The sequence below is a fragment of the Scyliorhinus torazame genome, chromosome 11, assembly GCF_047496885.1.
Source record: "Scyliorhinus torazame isolate Kashiwa2021f chromosome 11, sScyTor2.1, whole genome shotgun sequence".
In the NCBI taxonomy this organism is placed as follows: Eukaryota; Metazoa; Chordata; class Chondrichthyes; order Carcharhiniformes; family Scyliorhinidae; genus Scyliorhinus; species Scyliorhinus torazame.
Genome location: NC_092717.1, coordinates 102,862,398 through 102,885,223, shown reverse-complemented (window position 1 = coordinate 102,885,223; position 22,826 = coordinate 102,862,398). Strand labels below are relative to the sequence as shown.

At 47.9% G+C, this 22,826-nt stretch overlaps 1 protein-coding gene across 5 annotated transcripts in view; it reads right to left on the bottom strand.

Annotated features, from left to right (window-relative positions):
- The window catches only part of LOC140385423 (uncharacterized), a 417,673-nt gene that overhangs the window by 24,407 nt on the left and 370,440 nt on the right, over nucleotides 1-22,826 (bottom strand). For 3 of the 5 annotated variants that reach the window (XM_072467556.1, XM_072467559.1, XM_072467558.1), the window contains one exon: nucleotides 1,915-1,970. The exons of 1 other annotated variant lie outside the window; for it this stretch is intronic. In XM_072467556.1, coding sequence (XP_072323657.1) covers nucleotides 1,915-1,970 — 56 coding nt within the window. Of the gene's footprint in view, nucleotides 1-1,914; nucleotides 1,971-9,981; nucleotides 10,054-22,826 lie in introns of all 5 variants that reach the window. One more of the 5 variants, XR_011933362.1, reaches the window with a different exon arrangement.

The window sequence follows — 22,826 nt, the reverse complement described above, 5'->3', positions numbered from 1 at the left end:
GTTGCAGGCGGCTCAGGACTGGGCAGGTCTTTGGAAGTTGAATTTTTCACATTTGATGGGGAGGGTGAAGGCAATTTGTTGAGGTGGGATAATCTTCCGCTGTCACGGCGGCCCGGGTGCAGGCAATGAAGATGAATATTTTACCAGGGTTTTTGTTTTTATTTCAGTGCTTGCCGGCCTTTTTGCATAAGGCGTTTTTCAAGGGGGTGGACAGGTTGATTTCTTCGTTGTTCTGGGCAGGGAAAGTGGTCAGGATAAGGAAGGTGGTACTACGGCAGTCGGGGGGAGCGAATACAAAAAAGGTGCGGGGTTGGAATAGGGAGGTGGAGGCCTGGGTAATGATGGAGCGGGTTCATGTAGGGGTTCAGGGTTGCGGCCGTTGTCAACCGTGCGGCTCCGTTGGCTCCAGGGAAGTATTCAGGAAGTCCAGTGGTGGTGGCCATGCTGAAGATTTGGAGGCAGTTCCGGCAAAACCTTTGGTGGGAGCGGGTTTGAGGGTGATGCTGATCAGGGGGAATCACGGATTTGAGCCGGGGATGATGGATGTGAGGTTTCAAGGATGAGCGTAGAGGGGTTTTAGGGAGATTAAGGAACTGTTTGTGGGAGGGTGGTTTGCGAGCTTGGAGGAATTGATAAATATTACACCATCTACATATCACACACATCAAGCTTAGGACACAGATTTGACCCTTCTATACCCTTGCCGTGCTAAAAATGCAAGAGCAAGGAAGACGAAATACATTGTGTGTGGTCCAGTGTCAAAATTAAATCTGACTGGTATGGTGTACTTAAGAGCTTGAGATAAGATATTCATTACAGCCTTAGAATTTGAACCTATATTCCTAATTATCTTGAAATGCACCTCAATGGAGTTCCTAATTGCATATTTTGTTCTAAATCGGATGCATTCTGAAAAGTATGGGATCCTTATCTCAAATATATAGGTTCCAAATGTCTGACTTGTTCCTGCAAGATTTTTGATTAGTTTTGTGGCACCGCCTTGAACTCGCTACACGTTGTGTGCACCATGTTACATGTTTTAATTGCTTTGTCCGCTTCTTCCCATTTTCTTGCTTATCCATTCATTAGTTTTTCTTGTATAAACAGAAGCACCGAGTTTAACGATTAAACTCAATCAATTGTGTTTGTGTTCGCCTGTCTTTTTCTGTATTCATGTATGGAGGAGCATGTATGCTGTACTGTAGCAGTTTTTGGGGGTTTGTTACATTATTTGTAAAAATGGAAAAACTCTAATACAAATACATATATAAAAGAAATATTCAGGGTGGGTTCCTCGTCGTATTTGGACTGAATAGTGGGAATTTGCTATTTGGGGGTTAAGTAGGAAATAGTGAGCTGTACGATTTAAAGGGCCGGGCATTTTCAGGATAATTTGTATTGTAGAGTAAGTAAAGCTTTCAGTCAGTGGCATAAAGGGCGGTTCTGCATAGAGGGCTGCAAAGGTTTAATGACACCTTCAGATCCTGTTGAAGAAACAAGCATCCTTTGTCACACCATGAGATTCAGTAGGACTCAATTGGATAAAGGATGTGATCAAAGATTAAGCATACAATTGAAAATGAAGGAACACACTGAATTGAAGGCTGAGGTTGTAAAAAGCACTGCAAAACTTTCTTGGCATTGTTGGCAAGCAATTCCAATTTTTATACCTCAAATTATGCCACTGCATTGTAAAAACATTCTGATAATTGTGCCTAGTGATTATGAAATATTGTACAGCTATTGACTCTTACAATTAAAAACTTCTCAAACAGCAGCAACACACTAAATGTTGAAAGATCTATTTTTGTCAAGTTTGGAAAGTCTGTTGATAAATTACAGAAAAATTGAATGGTACCAAATCATTCTGTTCCTTACATAAATTGCTTTATAACACGATAATAGAATACTTACATTTTTGACTAGATGGGATTGATAATGAAGAACAGAGTCCATTATGTGTCTTTGAGCTGAGTGAAATAAAATGAGTATTTAATTTCGAGATTTTGTTTAATCAACTCATGCAGGTAGAATATCATTGAACATCAAGGTTACCTTGGAAAGCAAAGTAAACAAACTTTTCAATGGGCAGCAGTGTTCAGAAAGGTTCTACGATTTCTTGCTTATAAATAGTTGAAGAATTAATTGCAAGTGATTTTTATAATCCAGTAATAACAGGCTAGTTTCTAATAGATCTATATGGGATTTTAAAATTAATTTGAACTCGATGTAAAAAATAGATAGTGTGGATGGATCGATAATAAACTTGCCATATGCTTGCTGAATGATATTTGCGTCTATTTCTTCACCTTTGCTTGTCATTTCACCCGTGGCAAAGGCTGCCGATTAGATGAGGTGCTTTTTAAGGCCATATAAAAGCTTTCAGAAATTTTGGCAGAAGATCAACTTCCTCAACCAGACTTTTCCAAACCAGGATGAGGAAGAAAGAATGATATGTTTAAAGGTGGGGGGGGGGAGGCACATTAACTGGAGTGATGATAGCCATGTATAACAAATATGTGCTGGCTTTGAGCCCACACCACAGATGTCTGAAACCAGACAGCTTGTGGCCCCACACTTTAGCGAAGGTAAACCTTTTGAAGGTTCTACTTCAGGCTGTATGGGAAAGGAGGGATGTCCTCTTTCCCAGACCAAGGGGGCCGAATGGAGGTAGCAGCGCTGATATGCTGCGTTGAGTGTCACATCAACTCAATGCAAAGTCATATTCATAGGTGCATGAAGTACTGTAAGTTTGCGACTGCAGATGCATTGTGTGGGCTAAATGAGTACGTTAGTTATTCTCTGAATGTTCCACGACATTGTTAGCGAGTAGTACACCTGTGTTTAAAATACATCCAGCCTCAGAAAGAGCACCCTACCGAGCCCCAATTCCCTACTCCATCCCTGTTACCCCTTCTAACGTTTGGACACTAAGGGGCAATTTTATCATGGCCAAACCACCTAAGATGTACATCTTTGGAATGTGGGAGAGAACCAGAGCACCCAGAGGAAACCCACTCAGACACGGGGTGAACATACAAAGTCCACACAGTCACCCAAGGTCGGAATTAAACCCGGGTCCCTGGCGCTGTTAGGCATCAGTTCTAACCACTGTGCCACCGTACTGTTGAAAACCCAAAAGTGTAGGCATCATCTGTGGAGAGAAACCGATTTAATGTTTCAATTGCATCAGAACTAAGCAAAATTTGAGATGCAATAGGTTTTGAGCAAAGGCAGGGTAGACCAGGATAAAAGCAAAACTTTAAACATAAGAACATAAGAACTAGGAGCAGGAGTAGGCCACCTGGCCACTCGAGCCTGCGCCGCCATTCAATGAGATCATGGCTGATCTTTTGTGGACTCAGCTTCACTTTCTGGCCCGAACACCATAACACTTAATCCCTTTATTCTTCAAAAAACTATCTATCTTTATCTTAAAAACATTTAATGAAGGAGCCTCAACTGCTTCACTGGGCAAGGAATTCCATAGATTCACAATCCTTTGGGTGAAGAAGTTCCTCCTAAACTCAGTCCTAAATCTACTTCCCCTTATTTTGAAGCTATGCCCCCTAGTTCTGCTTTCACCCGCCAGTGGAAACAACCTGCCCGTATCTATCCTATCTATTCCCTTCATAATTTTATACGTTTCTATAAGATCCCCCCCGCATCCTTCTAAATTCCAATGAGTACAGTCCCAGTCTACTCAACCTCTCCTCGTAATCCAACCCCTTCAGCTCTACCAGATGGTCCAGTAAAATCGCAGGCCTGCATCATCTAGGCCTCTGTGTCTCTGCGAATGAATTGCAGTGATCCATTTAGCCAGCATATTCCTTGTAAATTAGCCTCCATCTCTAGCCCCAAAGCAAATGTTAAGCCCTGTGCTGGAATTCTGTCTAGAGTTGGCATCTTAACCCCACTGCTTCAAGGTGAAGGACATCCTGGAGCAGTGTTTTACAAACTTCTTTTTCCCAGGACCTGCTTTTGCCAGCCGGCCGACCTTCAGGACCTATGCCATGTTTGCGAACCTTTATTGCAAATGGGGAGCCTGCTTGGTTCTCACGATCTTACTTCAATCAGGTTGACAGGAGGAGAGGGCAATGCACATATCAGGGTGAAAATGTGCATTTCCACATATCAGTTCCTTTGTGCCATCTTCATCTTCGTGTGAATGGAAAATCCAACCTCACACATGTAGTTTGTTGTGAAAGGCAATTGCAACAAAATGCTTGTTTTATTCAGCACTGGATTCCTGGGAGATGCTACTCCAGAATGTTGATGGCCTCATGCACTTTTGGCATGTCTTTACGTGCTGCTACAAGTCAGGTACAGCAGCTTTTCATTTGGAGTCAGCTATAAATTAATAACAGACTTTGAGGTCTCAACATCAAAAGGAAATTTTCACCCACCACTTCTCTTTCAAAATTTGCAACTTCTCCTCAAATTTTCAAGTACATATAACACTCATGGGCATTGTATCCTTATTTGCATTGGCACAAGTGACAAAACCATACCTCAAGAAATCATCTTTATACTGCTTTGTTCCCGAGTTAAGTTTCTTCTTTGCACGCTGTTCACCAGAAGCTCTGGAGCACTGTACAAAATTAACACTAGCACTGCTCTGCCCTGCCATGGAATCTCCTGAGCAGCTCTCTCCAGCAGATTCAGATGTGAGATCCTGGCTAGCAGGTACACTGCCTATTTGTGCCTCTGCCCATATCTTCCTTGTAGCAAAATTATCCACCTTCACTGTCCTCTTGCCTTGTTTGCCAGCAGCTAGAAAATGGAAGAAGCTCTCCTCTGGGTTATTACACTCTCCTCCATGATTTGGCAGCAAAAGCAGTTACATACAGGGCACTAAACTTCAAGTGTACGTGCAAGGCGCGTGACCTGCTGTCACTTATGGTCGGAAGACCACCCACAACCTCATGTATTCTCATTGAAAAGCCGGTAGTGGCTGCCATTCTAAATTTAAATGTGCTAGCGGCTGTTGAGTACTTCTCCCGTGATTGGGACAACCGCGGGAACGTCACAACTGATCTCTCCGTGACACTCCCGACACCTGCCCGCGACCGACTGTACTTTGAAAAACCCTGTTCTGGAGGACCACAGATGAGTGTTCCTCCCATTTCTTACAGAGTAGTGCATGAAGATATTGCACATTAACTGGAGTGATGATAGCCATGTATGAGAACCGTCCCTCAGACACTGTTCAGCTTGCCTACATACAGTCTTCATACAAAGATGGTTTGGCGTCATAGAAAGGCTTACCACATGTGCCCTTGTCAGCCATGACCATTCACCTACTAGGATGGAGGTTTGGAATAGGGAGTTTGCTCCTGTCTGCCACCTGTGCCCCTTGGAGCATCCACCTCCCTCTGGTATGCCTTGCCTTCATCCAGAAACAGATGCCAATCAGCAAACAATGTATGCCAGCTTCAGGCCTTGAAGAGTTCTTGTTGATTTATCGGGCGTTAAAACCTCAAGAGTTGATTTATCGGGCTTAAAACCTCAAGAGTAGAACTCAGCCGAGTCTGGTCTTCATAACGTTATCTAGTAAATAACAGAGTGCCCTGTTGCTCAGCCCAAAAGCGAGGCATTAACTCAATTCAACCGAAAAGCGATCCCTCCCATATCAAATGCGTAAAAGGTGTTACAAACTGCACAGCAACATTGAGAACTTCAGCAGATTGTGTGAGGTTTGCCAACAAATCAAGCACCTTTGACTCTCCCCGTTACCCACCATGTTCCTCCCATCCTCCTACACTTGTCATTCCTCTCCCTCCTGTAATCCTTCAACATCCTGCTCATTACCCTGGATCCTATTCTAATTTATGTGGACATTCCTGCACTCCCCATTGTTTCCAGGTGGCGTGGGAGCCTCAGGGGATGCCTCTGCTCACACCCCATCCTATGGAGAAGCCCTGGGGCCATCGGGCACACCGAGGGTGGAGGAGGTGACAGGGCCCGTGCCGGTGACTCCCGCTGGGGAAGTGCCGGAAAACCGCAGCACCTTGGACTTACCCCCCCCTCCCCCCCTCCTGTCCCTGGCCCATCTGGTGGGCAGAACAAGGCGGTACCATGCTGCCTGGGTCACTCGAGGAGCAACCGGGCCTAACCGCAGGAAGGGAGTCACAGTAGACCGCCTCCACTCTGGGTTGTACCATCTGAGGAACCACCTAGAACGTAGCATTAGGGCACGTAGGCCAGAAAGGGTGACATCAGTTAAGTTGGCACGGGTGCAGGGCACAGTTTAATCATAGGGACTAGGGCACAGATCTGAAAATGAAAAAATGAAAATCGCTTATTGTCACAAGTAGGCTTCAAATGAAGTTACTGTGAAAAGCCCCTAGTCGCCACATTCCGGCACCTGTTCGGGGAGGCTGGTACGGGAATATTTGTTCACAATAAACACCTGTTACCACTGTTACAGCCTGCCTCGGTGCTCTGTCTGATGGGTCTGAGATGTAGGCTGGTCTGGGCTGGCCTGTGAGAGGGGGGGGGGGGGGGGGGGGAATGGTGCAGACCCTGTGGGTGGACAGTATTCCCCACCCTTCTCCCCTCCGGCCCTGGTGCCCGTCCCTGATGCCAGGGTACTGTTGTTGGCACTACCCTTGCTGGGGGCTGCTGTGGCAGTTGCCCTGGGTGGTCCGCTGGTGGGTGGCAGCCGGTTGGGTGAGGAGTTTGGCTAAGGCTGTAGTGGGGTGGGGCTCCCATACCACCGGTGTCACTGTGGTGAACCAGGGTCCACTGTGGATGGTCGGTGGGTGTGCAGCAAGATGACTGGGCGCTGCCCCAGTCACGTGGGGGTGGTCACCCCAGTCGCCCGGGCTGTCCCCCCCCCCCCCCCACCCAGCCAGTGTCCGGGTCAGCAGCCCGCGGTCACTCCCGTGTCCTACCTCCTCCCTCTCTCAACAGCCACCACGTCAGGTTCACGATTTGTGAGAGCACACGTGGACCGTGCCGTCGGGAACTTGGCCCATCGGGGATGGAGAATCACGGGTGGGCTCACTAATGGATGCGTATGGCGTTTGAACTCCGCGGGGTGCAGTTACGCCATTTTCCGGATGATGGAGAATTGTGATTTGGCGTCAAACCGGCACCTGCCACGATTTTGGCATTGAATGCTATTCTCCATCCAATCGCCTTTCCTGATTTTGGTATCGGTCGATGGAGAATTCTGCCCCGTATCTTTTACTTTTTTTTAGAAATTGTGGAAGAACAGAGTCACAGGACTGTCAATTAGCTTTTAAAAACAAAATAATCTAAACATGTAAAGTTTGACGAAAGTACTCCTTCACTCCCACTTAGCTTCACAAATATACACCGATTTTAAGGATAACAAAGGTTACAAAATATGCTATAATATTTTTAATAACACAGTCCCGTAACCAAATGGGCTAACTGTGGTCAGACAACACCATACTCTGAGCCAAGTGGGAGATTTCATCCAATCAGACTTGAGGATTTCTCCTCAAATTCCCAAGATTATGAATACAGGAGGGTTTCCAAACTCCACTCTAAAAGACATTTTTTAGAATTTTCTTACAACTAATGCTTTCTCTCAGCTGTATTCAGCAAGGATCTCCTCCAGGATTTCCAATTCTCCTTTCAGTATTCTTTTGTCTTGAATTGTGCATTCAAACTTCCATCCAAACTCGCAAATAGTCAGTGCCCAACAGTATACAATTGCTTCAAAGGCAGCAAATAAGAACAACAACCTTACGATTGCTTCAGATATCTGGCTTTTCTCTAGCCAATTTCATGCAGGTTTGCACTTTCAGCTCTGTCTGTAGCTTCAGTGAACAGTACTCTGCTCAAGTTCCAGTTCCTGTTTTCCTTTTGACTTCTATCTTCATGGAAACCTCTCTTTTCAGTACCTAGTTTCTAGAAATAACTGTTCTTTAGCATCTGGAATTTGCTTTCTTGTTCATTACTCCATCATATGGTTTTCCTGCTTCTAGCAGAGCTGTGAGAGCTCTTCCCTCTCACTGCTAAGCTCCTTACACACAACCCGAAAGGTCTTTTTTTTCCATAAAGTGGTCCTTGGTGGCTAAGCAACAGCTGATTCTTTCCCCAAGCTCTTGTTTACCTTTCACGTGGTAAACTCTCTCAGCATAATGCAGACACAATTTGAACGGAAACAAAAAACCCTATTCATGTAAACACCTTTGTTTAACATGAATCTAACTATAATTTTACCCTTTCCTACACAGAAACACTAAATTAAACTCACCTAAATTTGACTTTATCTCAAACATCCAACAATACAAACGTAATCACTTAAAACCACCCCTGCTTCCTGACATTGTACCCTTTGCCTCCCAGTACCCTCAAGACCAAATTCTTGAGCTCACCGGCCATGCCCTTTAGACCGATCTCTCTACGATGCTCACTGCCCAGAGATGCTATCCACGACATACAAAGCATACGTGATATGCTTCCCTCTAAACAATCACTGGACAGTCAGGTTTTCTTTCCTGGACGTTATCCTAACATCCTCCGGTAGATTCTGGCTATCTCCCTTGGGCAGCCTCCTACCCTGCCCCAGTTAGCCTGATTCCCCTGTCTCCACACTTGATCTTTATGAGCAGTCCACAGAAGGCCAAAGAAGCAGCTACTTACTTTAAAATCCACCAGGAAGTCTGCCCCATGAAGTGCAAACCACTTAAATGCAGTCACAAATGTGAATATTCTAATTTCTTGTTGGTGGAGAGATTAATTTGGAGGGGGCACTTAATTTTTGTGACCATGCCTTTTAACGAGCATGCATAATATGCAAATGCATGCAAAAGGACTTCACAACGCTGTTTGACCGGTCTTTAAATTTCCAAACATGTTATTGCAAAAGTTTGTCTCGTGGTCGGGAAGTTCGGCCTTCCGCCAAATTAAGTTCTTCGCCCGCCAAGCTTCCCTCTGTAGATGGGCCGAGAAGATTCTGTCCAGTGAGACAAATGCCTGACATCATGATCCTAACCCCTTTGAAGAAGAGGCCGTGAAACTGGCAGGAGAAGTGGGTGAAGATGCCGGTGCCAAAGTGGAGACTCAAATTCTCCAAACATCAAGAATGCCTCCTGTCTGTTTCTACCAACTGGACACAATAGGCCTTATGCATATCTTGTGTTAGCCTCATGACAGTTAACACTAATAATTCATTATGTTCTCCAGGCATAAAAGGAGAATAGCCCTGTCCCTCTGCTCCAGATCCACCTCTGAGGACTCTTCCTCATCAGATGTACTGCCAAGGTGCACCTCTGCACCCTCCTCCAGTGAATCATTTACCGTGATTGGTAATTTATCTAGAGTAGGCTTGGGGTCACAATCTGGCGAAAACATTACTGACACAGGTCCACAGCTGACTGAGGCAGAGACAGCTAGGCCTCTGACACTTGGGAGGACTGCTGGAGATCAAGACCCTGCTGAGCTCCATGTAGAAGATAAGCCTCAAGGCTTGGCCATAAGAGACCTGTTGGAGATGCAGAAACAAGCAGGGGAAGATCAGGCAGAGGTGCCAAAAATCATGCGCAGAGTGGACCGAAGGCTGGAGGAGTCTGTTTATGTTCTGTATGCTTTTGTGCATCAGCCATGTGAGCACTTGGGTGCTACCATGGAACGGGCGGCAGCTGCCTCAGAAACCTAAATCCAGCAGAACATGCAGTGGGGACCAAATATGCACTGAGACCTGGACTCCATCGCTCTCGCCATGGGTGTAGTGCAGCAGTAGCTAAGTGAGAAGAGGACAAGGCACCTCGATCTCCATCCAGGTACCTTCTCCTCAAGGAGTCATGGAGGTACCATTGTGCACTAACAGCAAAGAGGAATGCCAGCCAGGCACCTCTAGAGCTTCATCCCAGGACATTCCAAGAGTGTCTGGAGCTCAATTTCCCATCTGCCAGTGATCCGATTGCCTCCAGGTCAGGCCGAGGAGGGCACAGCAGTGCAGGACACCCTTAACAGGCTGGAACCCTCTAGGCCTTGGCTTACCAGAGGACATTCACCAAAGCCATCGCAGTCAGCAAGCTGCCTCCACCTCAGCTGTGAATGTCAGGGCTGCATCTAGAGGTAGCAATAGAAAAAAAGAGATTTTGAAGGCACAATGGGGGCACAGGTGTCCAACATTGTATATATGATTGACAATTTTAAATATATATTTAATTGCACTGTGTAGAGGTTTTCTGTATGCTCAATACGGCTAAATATTGCAATGGTTGCGGAGAATTAAGGGCATTCCACTTCATTCTCAATCAGATTCCGAAGATGTGGTTCTACTGATGCACCATTTATTGTACCATATGATCAGTAGTATCATCACTGAGTATTCTGACATGAGTATGTTTCAGCCTTGGCCATCATTTGTGAATGTGTGGCCTAGACCCCAGCAGACAAGCCAGCAGGTATTGCTCACCCAGTTTTGAGCCCTCTGAAAATGTTGTTTGTGCAGTGTTTGCAGCCAAGTCATTGCATGTCCTACTAGTGTCCTGATGCGAGTTGTGAGGAGGATGCAAAGAGACCTCAAGGAGAGTTAGACGGATTAAATGAGTGGCAAATAACATAGCAAATGGAGTAAGAGGGTGAAATGCATCCGGTTCTCCACTGTGGTCTCAGAAATTGCAAATAAGAGTCTTTCCAGATGGGAACATAGAACCTAGGAAACAGAAACTAGGTGCAGGAGTAGGCTATTCAGTCTTTCGAGTCTGATCCACCATTCAATATGATCATGGCTGATCCTCTATCTCAATGTCATATTCTCGCTTTCTCCCCATATCCTTAGATGTTATTAAGGTCTAAAAAATGATCTATCTTGAATACATTCAGTACCTAGGCCCACAGCCTTCTGTGGTAGAGAATTCCATCTGTTCACTACCCTTTGAGTGAAGACATATTTCCTCATCTCTGTCTTCCATGGTCTACCCTGTATTCTGAGACTAAATCCTCTGGTTCTAGATTCTCCAACCAGAGAATAAATCCTCCCTGCTTCTAGTCTGTCCAGCCCGGTTGAATTTTATATGTTTTAATCAGATCTCCTCTCATCTTTCTAAACTCTAGTGAATACAGGCCCAGTTGAACCAATCTCTCCACATACGATAGTCGTGACAACCCTGGGATAAGCCTAGTGAACCTCCGCTGCACTCCTTCTATGACAAGTATATTTTTTCCTCAGGAAGGGAGACCAAACTGTATGTGATACTCCAAGTGTGATCTCACTAAGGCCCTGTATAACTGCAATAAGACATCCCTACTTCTGAACTCAAATCCTCTTGCATTGAAGGCCAACATACTATTTGCTTTCCTAATTGCTTGCTGCATCTGCTTCTCCACTTTCTTTCTTTGAAATATTTTCACTCAAGGCATTTTCAAATTATTTACAGAACACAAGTAACCATCATCCACAAACCGTAGTCCTAATACAAAACCGCTCCATGTCCCAACCTGATTCACTTTTCACCCCCGGCTGATGTTTACCAATCCTTAAAGACGGCAATGGGGCAGCACGGTGGCGCAGTGGGTTAGCCCTGCAGTCTCACGGCGCCGAGGTCCCAGGTTCAATCCCGGCTCTGGGTCACTGTCCATGTGGAGTTTGCACATTCTCCCCATGTTTGTGTGGATTTCACCCCCACAATCCAAAGATCACAGAATTTTATCATAGAATTTACAGTGCAGAAGGAGGCCATTCGGCCCATCGAGTCTGCACCAGCTCTTGGAAAGAGCACCCTACCCAAGGTCAACACCTCCACCCTATCCCCATAACCCAGTAACCCCACCCAACACGAAGGGCATATTCGGACACTAAGGGCAATTTATCATGGCCAATCCACCTAACCTGCACATCTTTGGACTGTGGGAGGAAACCGGAGCACCCGGAGGAAACCCACGCATACACAGGGAGGATGTGCAGACTCCGCAGACAGTGACCCAAGCCGGAATTGAACCTGGGACCCTGGAGCTGTGAAGCAATTGTGCTATCCACAATGCTACTGTGCAGGCTAGGTGAATTGGCCACGTTAAATTGCCCCTTAATTGGAAAAAATTAATTGGGTACACAAATTTTTTTTAAAAAGGCGGCAATGAACAACCTCCACCTCAAAATGAACCCCTCCTCTGACCCCTAATGGCAAATTCTATCTTTTCCAGATGTAGGGATTCTGCCAAGTCACTCACCCATCTCGCATAACCAGTTCTGCCTCCTGACTATCAAGGAAGCAAAGGCCAACAGCCTCTCCCCACCTGCACTCACAGATCTTCTGTCACCCCATATATCGCCACCCACGGGCCCGGAGCCACCCTCACCCCCAAAATCTCCGACATAGTCCCCGCAAAGAACTTCCAGAACTCCTCCAATTTGGGGTAAGCCCAGAACATATGAGTGTAATTAGCCAGTCCCCTTGAGCACCGCCTGCAATTATCCTCGACCACCAGAAAAAACCCAACTCATCTGCAACACTCTCATGTGCGCTCTGTGCACCACTTTAAATTGAATGAGGCTTTGTCTCGGACACAAAGAGTTCGTATTTATCTTTCGCAGGGCCTCACTGCATAATCCCACCTCAAATACCACTCTCAGCTCCTCCTCCCACTTCATCTCCTCTCCATTTCCATTAATTCCCCGTATATGTCCTACCCTTCCCTATCTCGCTCTCAGACCAAATTTTTTCATGCAAATACGGGAGGTGGCAACTTCGGAAACGTGACCAATTCCTTCCTCACAAAATCCCTGACTTGCAAGTAACAAAACCCATTGTGGTGATATGCATGTACACATCAGTGTACAAAGTTGCATATTTGTGCACACAGTATTGGTATGACCTCCAACCAGCAGGTGGCGTCAGACATTCATCACATGACTAGAGACACCCGCCAGTTCGTAGTTGGATGTATGAGAGGATAGTCGCGCTTAAGAGTAGTTCCAGTAGAATTCACTGAATTAATTTAGTAGTTATTGTCAGTATAGTTATGTTAGTTATCTTTCCACGTGTTTGTTAATAAATCATCTTTCTAGTTAAACAGCTAAATGTTTTGCGTATCTCATTACAACGGCCATATCACAGAACACAACATGGTACAAATGCAGAACATTTAAAAATAATGACAGAGAATCATAGAATCAAAGAATTTACAGTGCAGAAGGAGGTCATTCGGCCTATCGAGTCTGTACCGAGCCTTGGAAAGAGCACCCTACCCAAGCCCACACCTCCACCCTATCCTTGTAACCCAGTAACCCCACCCAAGGGCAATTTAGTTTGGCCAATCCACCCAACATGTACATCTCTGGACTGTGGGAGGAAACCGGAGCACCCGGAGGAAACCCACGCAGGAATGGAGAGAACGTGCAGACTCTGCACAGGCAGTGACCCAAGCCGGGAATCGAACCTGAGACCCTGGAGCTGTGTAGCAACTGTGCTAACCACTGTGCTACCATGCTGCCGAAGACGAGCCGAAAGAGGCAGAAGAACGAAAAGAGCAGATTTGCCCGGTGACCTGGTGAACTACAGCTACCTGCAACTCAATGCAACAAATGACAGTGAAGTTTGAGATGGAAGGTTTAAAGGCACCCCACCAGCTTCAAGTCTTGGGTAATGTGGATGAAAACTGGCGTGCTTTCAAGCAACAATTTAGACTCTATATTTCAGCCCTTGGTGTGCAGGCTCAGCCTGACAAAAGGCGTATTGCATTGCTGTTCATGGTAGCAGGTCCTCAAACAATAGAAATATACAATACCTTTGCTTTTGATAGCGAAGAAGAAAGAAAGAACTACGATGAGGTGATAAAGTACTTCAATCAGCATTGCTCTCCGAAGAAAAACAAAACATTTGAATGTTACATATTTCGTACGCTTACCCAAAAACCAGGCGAATCTTGAGATAGCTTTGTAACCGACTTGAGGCTAAAGGTCCAGTCCTGCAATTTTAGTAATCTAGATGATCCACAATCAAATAGTGCTTGGGATATCGAATGATAAACTCCAAGTGATTGTTACGGAAGAAGACATGAAATTAGAAAATGCTATTAAGATCTGCCACGTGAGTGAGCTGGCTGCACAGCAGAAACATTTTGGCGCCAATATAGAAGAAGATGCCAGCACTATCTGCACTGCGACGCAGTCAAAAAAGAAATGTGGTCTCAGTGCGGGCAGCCATTTTAAGCGCCATGTGACACAGTCAGAAAGGAAAGTGGTCTCAGTGTGGGCGGTCATTTTGAGTGACCGACTGGATCTACCATTTTATATCAGCAATGCGGCAATAAACATTTGCCATAACAAAGTCCCACACTTGGAACAGTCTGCTACAAGTTAGGCAGAAAGAGTAAGTTCGCTAGGCAATGCACCTTGCGTCCAATAATTGACCAAATAGAATCACTTAATGTGCATAACGAGATATGCACCGACAACCTGGTTGCTGTGAACATGATCTCAACGTGGGACACAAAAAGTCCGACCAGTCAAAGCTGCAAATGTTGTCTCGCAATTTGCAGCCATAGTGATGCGGGCATGAAGACCACAGAGGATAGATGGACAATTCCAGTGCTGATTAATTTTCTTTTTTAAATTTATTTTATTAAAGTTTTCAAACACAATTTTTCCACCTTACAAATCAACATAAAAGATAACACAATAACTAATAAGTAACATTATTTAAATAAAATAGTGAACTAACAAAGTAACAAAAAATAGTGTTTTCCCCCCCCCCCCCCTCTGGGCTGCTGCTGCTGCTGATCTATTTTCCCTTAACGTTCCGCGAGAGTCAAGGAACGGTTGCCACCGCCTGGAGAACCCCTGAACCGATCCTCTCAACGCAAACTTCATCTGTTCCAGTTTTATGAACCCTGCCATATCGTTTATCCAGGCCTCCACGCCAGGATGTTTCGCTTCCTTCCACATGAGTAAGATCCTTCGCCGGGCTACCAGGGACGCAAAGGCCAGAATATCGGCCTCTTTCGCCTCCTGCACTCCCGGCTCCTCCGCTACCCCAAATATAGCTAACCCCCAGCCTGGCTTGACCCGGACCTTCACCACCTTTGAAATCACTCTTGCCACGCCCCTGCAGTACTCATCCAGTGCCGGACACGACCAAAACATATGTGTGTGGTTCGCCGGGCTTCCCAAGCACCTCCCGCACCTGTCCTCCACTCCGAAGAACCTGCTCAGCCTTGCTCCCGTCATGTGTGCTCTGTGTAGAACCTTGAATTGTATCAGGCTAAGTCTGGCACACGAGGAAGAGGAATTTACCCTACTTGACCCTCCTCAATCTCCTCCCCCAGCTCTTCTTCCCATTTTCCCTTCAGCTCCTCTACCAGCGCCTCCCCCTCGTCTCTCATCTCCTGATATATTTTGGACACTTTGCCCTCCCCGACCCATACCCCCCAAATCACTCTATCCTGGATCCCCTGTGTCGGGAGCAGTGGAAATTCCCTCACCTGTTGCCTCGTAAACCCCCTCACTTGCATGTATCTAAAGATATTCCCCGGGGGCAACTCATACTTTTCCTCCAGCGCTCCCAGGCTCGCGAACGTCCCGTCAATAAACAAATCTCTCAATCTCCTAATTCCTGCCCGATGCCAGCTCTGGAACCCTCCGTCCATCCTTCCTGGGACAAACCTATGGTTGTTCCTGATCGGGGACCACACCGTGGCACCCGTCACACCCCTATGTCGCCTCCATTACCCCCAGATCCTTAAGGTTGCCACCACCACTGGGTTCGTGGTATACCTTTTCGGGGAGAACGGTAGCGGCGGCGTCACCAGTGCCTTTAGGCTCGTTCCTTTACAGGACGCCATCTCCAGCCTCTTCCACGCCGCCCCCTCTCCCTCACTCATCCACTTGCGAACCATCGCCACATTGGCGGCCCAGTAATAATCATCCAGATTCGGCAACGCCAGTCCCCCTCTGTCCCTGCTGCGCTGCAGGAACCCCCTCCTTACCCTCGGGGTCTTCCCTGCCCACACGAAACTCATAACACTCCTATCTATTTTCTTAAAAAAGGCCTTAGTGATCAAAATGGGGAGACATTGAAACACAAAAAAAAACCTTGGGAGGACCATCATCTTGACCGTCTGCACTCTGCCCGCCAGTGAGAGCGGCAGCATATCCCATCTCTTGAAATCCTCCTCCATCTGCTCCACCAGTCGCGTCAGATTGAGTTTGTGTAAAGTTCCCCAGCTCCTGGCTACCTGAATCCCCAAATATCGGAAGCTCCTTTCCGCTCTCCTTAACGGCAGGCCGTCTATCCCTCTTCCCTGGTCCCTGGGGTGTACTACGAAAAGCTCACTCTTCCCCATATTAAGCCTATATCCCGAAAAATCTCCAAACTCCCTCAATATCTGCATAACCTCTGTCAACCCCTCCACAGGATCCACCACATACAGCAGTAGGTCATCTGCGTAGAGTGACACTCGGTGCTCCTCTCCCCCTCTAACCACCCCCCTCCATTTCCTAGAGTCTCTCAACGCTATGGCCAGTGGTTCAATTGCCAGCGCGAACAGTAATGGGGACAGGGGGCACCCCTGCCTTGTTCCCCTATGTAACCGAAAATACTCCGATCTCTGCCGATTTGTGACTACACTTGCCACTGGGGCCCCATAGAGGAGTTTGACCCAACTGACAAACCCCTCCCCGAACCTAAACCTCCTCAACACCTCCCATAAATACTCTCACTCTACCCTATCAAATGCCTTCTCTGCATCCATCGCTGCCACTATCTCTGCCTCCCCCTCCGCTGGGGGCATCATTATCACCCACAACAGCCGCAGCACGTTGACATTCAATTGTCTCCCCTTTACAAACCCTGTCTGGTCTTCATGCACCACCCCCGGGACACAATCCTCGATCCTCGTCGCTAGCACTTTTGTCAGCAACTTGGCGTCTACATTCAGGAGCGAGATAGGCCTATATGACCCGCATTGCAGCGGATCTTTATCTCGCTTCAGGATTAATGATATCGTCGCCTCCGACATTGTCGGGGGTAGAGTCCCCCCTTCTCTGGCCTCGTTGAAGGTTCTCGCCAGCAGCGGGGCCAACAAGTCCACATATTTCCTATAAAATTCCACCAGGAACCCGTCTGGTCCCGGGGTCTTCCCTGCCTGCATGTTCCCCAGCCCTTTAGTCACCTCGTCCACCCCGATTGGCGCCCCCAGACCTGCCACCTCCTGCTCCTCCACCCTCGGGAACCTTAGTTGGTCCAAGAACTGTTGCATCCCCTCTTTTCCCTCTGGGGGTTGGGACCTATATAGCTTCTCATAAAAGGTCTTAAACACCTCATTTACCTTCCCTGCACTCCGCACCGTAGTTCCCATTTCATCCCTAACTCCCCCTATTTCCCTCGCCGCTATCCTCTTACGAAGCTGGTGGGCCAGCAGCCGGCTCGCCTTTTCCCCATATTTGTATCTCACCCCGTGCCTTCCTCCACTGTGCCTCTGCCTTCCCTGTGGTCAGCAGGTCAAACTCCGTCTGAAGTCTTCGCCTCTCTCTATATAGTCCTTCGTCCGGGGCCTCCGCATATCTTTTATCCACACTCAAAATCTCCCCCACTAATCTCTCCCTTTCTTTGCCCTCTTTTTTCTCCTTGTAAGCCCTAATGGAGATCAGCTCTCCCCTAACCATCGCCTTTAGCACTTCCCACACTACCCCCACCTGGACCTCACCATCATCATTGGCCTCCAGGTACCTCTCAATACATCCCCGCACCCTTCCACAGACCCTCTCATCCGCCAATAGTCCCACATCCAGTCGCCAGAGTGGGCGCTGTTCACTCTCCTCTCCTAGTTCCAGATCCACCCAGTGCGGGGCATGGTCTGAAACGGCTATGGCCGAATACTCCGTTCCTGCCACCCTCAAAATCAGTGCCCTGCTCAAAACAAAGAAATCTATCCGGGAGTATACCTTATGAACATTGGAGAAAAAGGAAAACTCTTTGGCCAGCGGCCTAGCAAATCTCCACGGATCCACTCCCCCCATTTGCTCCATAAACCCCCTGAGCACCTTGGCCGCTGCCGGCCTTCTTCCGGTCCTGGATCTAGACCGATCCAACCCTGGATCCAGCACAGTATTGAAATCCCCCCCATTACCAGGCTTCCTACCTCCAGGTCCGGGATACGTCCCAGCATCCGCTTCATAAATCCCGCATCATCCCAGTTCGGGGCATATACATTTACCAGCACGACCTCCCTTCCCTGCAATCTACCACTCACCATCACATATCTACCACCGTTGTCCACCACTATATTCCTAGCCTCGAACGACACCCGTTTCCCCACCAATATCGCCACCCCTCTATTTTTCACGTCCAACCCTGAGTGGAACACCTGTCCCACCCATCCATTCCTTAACCTAACCTGATCCGCCACCTTCAGATGCGTCTCCTGAAGCATGACCACGTCTGCCTTCAGTCCTTTTAAGTGCGTGAACACTCGAGCCCTCTTAATCGGCCCATTTAGGCCTCTCACATTCCACGTGATCAGCCGGATTGGGGGGCCGCCCGCCCCCCCGCCGACTAGCCATCCCCTATTCTAGGCCAGTCCCACGTCCAGGTCCCGCGCACCCACCCGTCCCCCAGGTGGCGCATTCCCGTCCCGACCACCTCTTCCCTTGCCAGCTCCCTCTCGCTCCCAGCAGCAGCAACCCAGTTGACCCCCCCCCCCCCCCCCGCTAGATCCCCATCTAGCATGGTTACTCCCCCCATAATGCTTCCGAATGTCAGCTGACTCCAACTGACCCCGGCTTCCCCTGCTCTCTCCTTGACGCCCCCGTGTGTGGAACTCTCATCCTCCTTGCGCCTATCTTCCCGCCATCATCTCCCTAGCGTGGGAAAAAACACGCGCTTTCCTGGATCAGCCCCGCCCCCTATGGCGCCGCTCCCCCATTCCCCATCCCCCACCTCTGTCCCTTTTTCCACCGGCGCCCACATTTCTCAGTGTCCCCCCGTCAAGAAGAGAAAAAAAAAACCCATCTATCGTCCCGATACTGTGAACCTCCCATTCCCCAATTTACATTTCTGTACATCAACATCGTCATCTCCCCCACAGCATCAGTCCCTCAGTTCTGGTCCAATTTCTCTTTTTGGATGAAGGTCCATGCCTCGTCCGACGTTTCAAAGTAGTAGTGTCTATCTTGGTACGTGACCCACAATCGCGCCGGCTGCTGCATCCCAAACTTTACTTTTCTTCTTGTATAGCGCCGCCTTGGCCCGATTAAAACTCGCTCTCCTTCTCGCCACCTCCGCGCTCCAGTCCTGATACACTCGTATCACCGCATTCTCCCACCTGCTACTCCGTACCTTCTTGGCCCAGCTCAAAACCGCCTCTCTGTCGGTGAAGCGGTGAAATCTCACCACTATCGCCCTTGGTGGTTCTCCAGCCTTTGGTCTCCTCGCAAGGACCCGGTGAGCCCCTTACACCTCCAGGGGGCCCGAGGGGGCCTCAGCACCCATTAGCGAATGGAGCATCGTGTTCACATAAGCCCCAAAGTCAGCTCCCTCCACTCCCTCGGGGAGACCCAGAATCCGGAGGTTGTTTCTCCTCGAGCTGTTCTCCAGGGCTTCGAGCCTTTCGATGCACCTCTTATGTAGCGCCTCGTGCGTCTCCATTTTTACCGCTAGGCCCAGAATCTCATCCTCGTTCTCAGCTGCCTTCGCCTTCACCCCACGGAGCTCTATCGCCTGGGCCTTTTGCGTTTCTTTTAGCCCTGCGATTGCCAACAACATCGGTGCCAGCACCTCCTTCTTTAATTCCTCCACACACCGTCGAAGGAATTCCTGCTGGTCCGGGCCCCATGTCGTCTGGGCTCCATCCGTCACCATCTTGCTTATTCCTTCTCTTCTCTGCCGCTGCTCCAAAGGATCCTTCGCAATCTGGCCACTACCACCGATCTTTTCCTACACACCAGGGGGGACTCCTTACTTCGTCACCCCACACTGGGTTTGGTCCGAAAAAATTTCCATTGGGCCTCTCAAAAAGAGCCCAGAAGTCCGTTAGAACGGGAGCTGCCGAAACGTGCGGCTTAGCAGTGCATCGCCGCAACCGGAAGTCCCGGTGATGATTAATGGCACACGAATAACATGCAAGCTCGACACGGGATTTAGGACAAATCTAATCACTTTGTCAGCATTGAAAACACTGAAAATCAAGCCACAAATGGTCCCAAGAGCCGTACTCCTGAAGGACTATAACGGTCAGCAGAACAAAATGTTAAAAGCATGTGAGCTTGTAGTCACTGGCAAGGACAGAATGTGCATCATAACATTCTCCATAGTGGAGACAGAGCGCGAATCGCTCATTGGAGTGGAAGTGTGTGAAGAGTTTGGGCTCGTTAAGCGGGTGTACATTGCAGAAAGTACAAAGCATGGCACCCCGCCAACATGTATCAGTTGTAACTATCATGAAGGACTATCCAGAGGTGTTTAAAGACTTTGGAACCCTGCCTTTTACATACTGCATCCAGCTGAAGGAGAATGCGAAGCCAGTCGTGCACGCATCGAGATGAGTGCCTGCTCCGTTGAAGGAAAAACTGAAGGCCGAGCTTCACAGAATGACAGCTCTAGGAGTCATCAGGTGCATAAAGGAACCCATCGACTGGGTTAACCCCATAGTGCGTGTTAGAAAGAAGAATGGCGATTTGAGGATATGCATGGACTCCAAGGACCTGAACCTGAACATCAAAAGGAAGCACTACCCAATCATGAAGAGGAAAGAAATAGCATGCGAGATGGCTGAAGCTATGTGCTTCAGCAAGTTGGACGTGTTGCAAAGCTTCTGGCAACTCAAGCTGGACAAAGCCAGCACCAGGCTGTGCACGTTTAACACACCCTTCAGGCACTACTGCTTCCTGAGAATGCCATTCGGCATAATTTCGGTATCTGAAATCTTCCATTGTGCCATAGCGCACGTAGTGGAGGGGTTACCAGGCATCCGCTTTTGATATTATAATCTGGGGCTCCACACATGGCGAAAGGCTTTTAGAGTCCTATAATGGGTAAAATAAAATGGCCTCAAGCTCAACAAAACAAAATGCCAAGTCGGGGTTGATACCATCACTTTTTTAGGAGGCAGGCTCTCGGCACAAGCTGGAGAACGAAAAGATTAAGGCCTTTCTAACGATGCCACGGCCCACAGACAAAAATTGTGTCTTGCGCATATGAGGGATGATCAACTTCGTGGGCAAGTTTATTCCCAACCTCGCTTCCAAAACTTCCCAACTATGACACTCGCTAAAAAAGGATGCAGTGTTTCAATGGTCTCCCAAACACGAGCAGGTGTAGCTAGCACTCTATATCTCGCTGATGACAGCGCTAGTCTTTGCGTCCTTTGACCCAGGGAAAAGGACAAAACTTTTGGCCAATGCGTCCCAGGATGGCCTTGGAGTGGAATTGCTGCAGCAGGGCACAGACGACTGCTGACTGCCGGTGGCATTCGTGTCCAGAGCGATGTCCGAAAAAGAGTGCAGGTATGCGCAGATTGAAAAAGAAATCCGTGGGTTAATCGTGGGTCTTGAATAATCCCATGATTATGCGTAAGGGCTGCCGACATTTCTGGTGGAGACTGACAACCGGCCACTTTGTGTGCCATATGTTCCTGAGAATACAGCGTCTAATGATGAAGCTCCAGTGCTATGATTTTGATCTCATCTATACACCAGGCAAGTACCTTGCCATCGCTGATACACTTCCTCGAGCCACAGCCATCAAGAAAGTACACCTGGTTGATGAGGATGTGCAACTACATGTCAATCTCATTGCTGCGTCGCTTCCCGTCTCCAATGAGAACTCGCACCTAATACAGGCAGAAACAGCCAAGGACGTAGTCCTACAAACAGTAATCAAATGTCTCCGAGAGGGATGGCCTAAGTGTTCCTGCTCGGGGTACCACAATGTGCGCTCAAAATTGGGTGAGGCAAATGGCCTTCTTCTGCAACAGCACAGGATTGTCATTCCGAATTCCTTGAGGCTGCTCATGCTCAGGAAGTTCCATGAAGGGCACCTGGGTATTGAGAAGTGCTAGCGCAGGGCCAGGCATCACCCAAGACATTGCAGGCATGGTCGACCACTGTGACACGTGTCAGAAACTCCGCTGCAAGCAAAGCAAAGAGCCGATGCATGTAGGTGAAATTATTGCAAGTCCGTGGCAGGAAGTGGGCATGGACCTGTTCCACTTCAATGGGAGAGACTACCTTGTGGTTCCTGACTACTTCACCATCCGGAGGTTGCACAGTTGGCAAACTCGACTGCTTGGTGTGTCAAACAACATGCTAAAGCGATCTTTGCCCGGCATGGTATACCAAGCATTGTTATGTCGGACAATGGCCTTGTTTCAAAAATCATGAATGGGCTAAATTTGCTCATCACAATGACTTCAGGCACATAAACTCTAGTCATTTATATCCCCAGTCGAATGGGAAGGCAGGAAAGGGTGTGCAAATTGTAAAACAGCTGCTATAAAAGGCTATTGTTAGCCAGGAAGACATCTATTTGGCACTTCTAAGTACGACCTCCAACCAGCAGATGGCGTCAGACATCCATCACGTGACTAGAGACACCTGCCAGTTGGTCGTAGGACGTACAAGTGGATAGTCATACTTCAGAATAGTTCCAGTAGAATTAATTTAATAGTTATTGTCTGTATAGTTATCTGTTAGTTATCTTTCCATGTGTGTTAATAAATCATCTTTTTAGTTAAACGACTAGATGATCTGTGCATCTCATTACAACAGCCACATCACAGAACACAACAACCATTACCTCTCGGCAACTGGAACTCCTCCTCCAACTAACCCAGCTTCACAAACCTAACCCCCACGAACAGGTCCCTAAAACACTATCCCCATCCGCTCCCACACACAACATAGA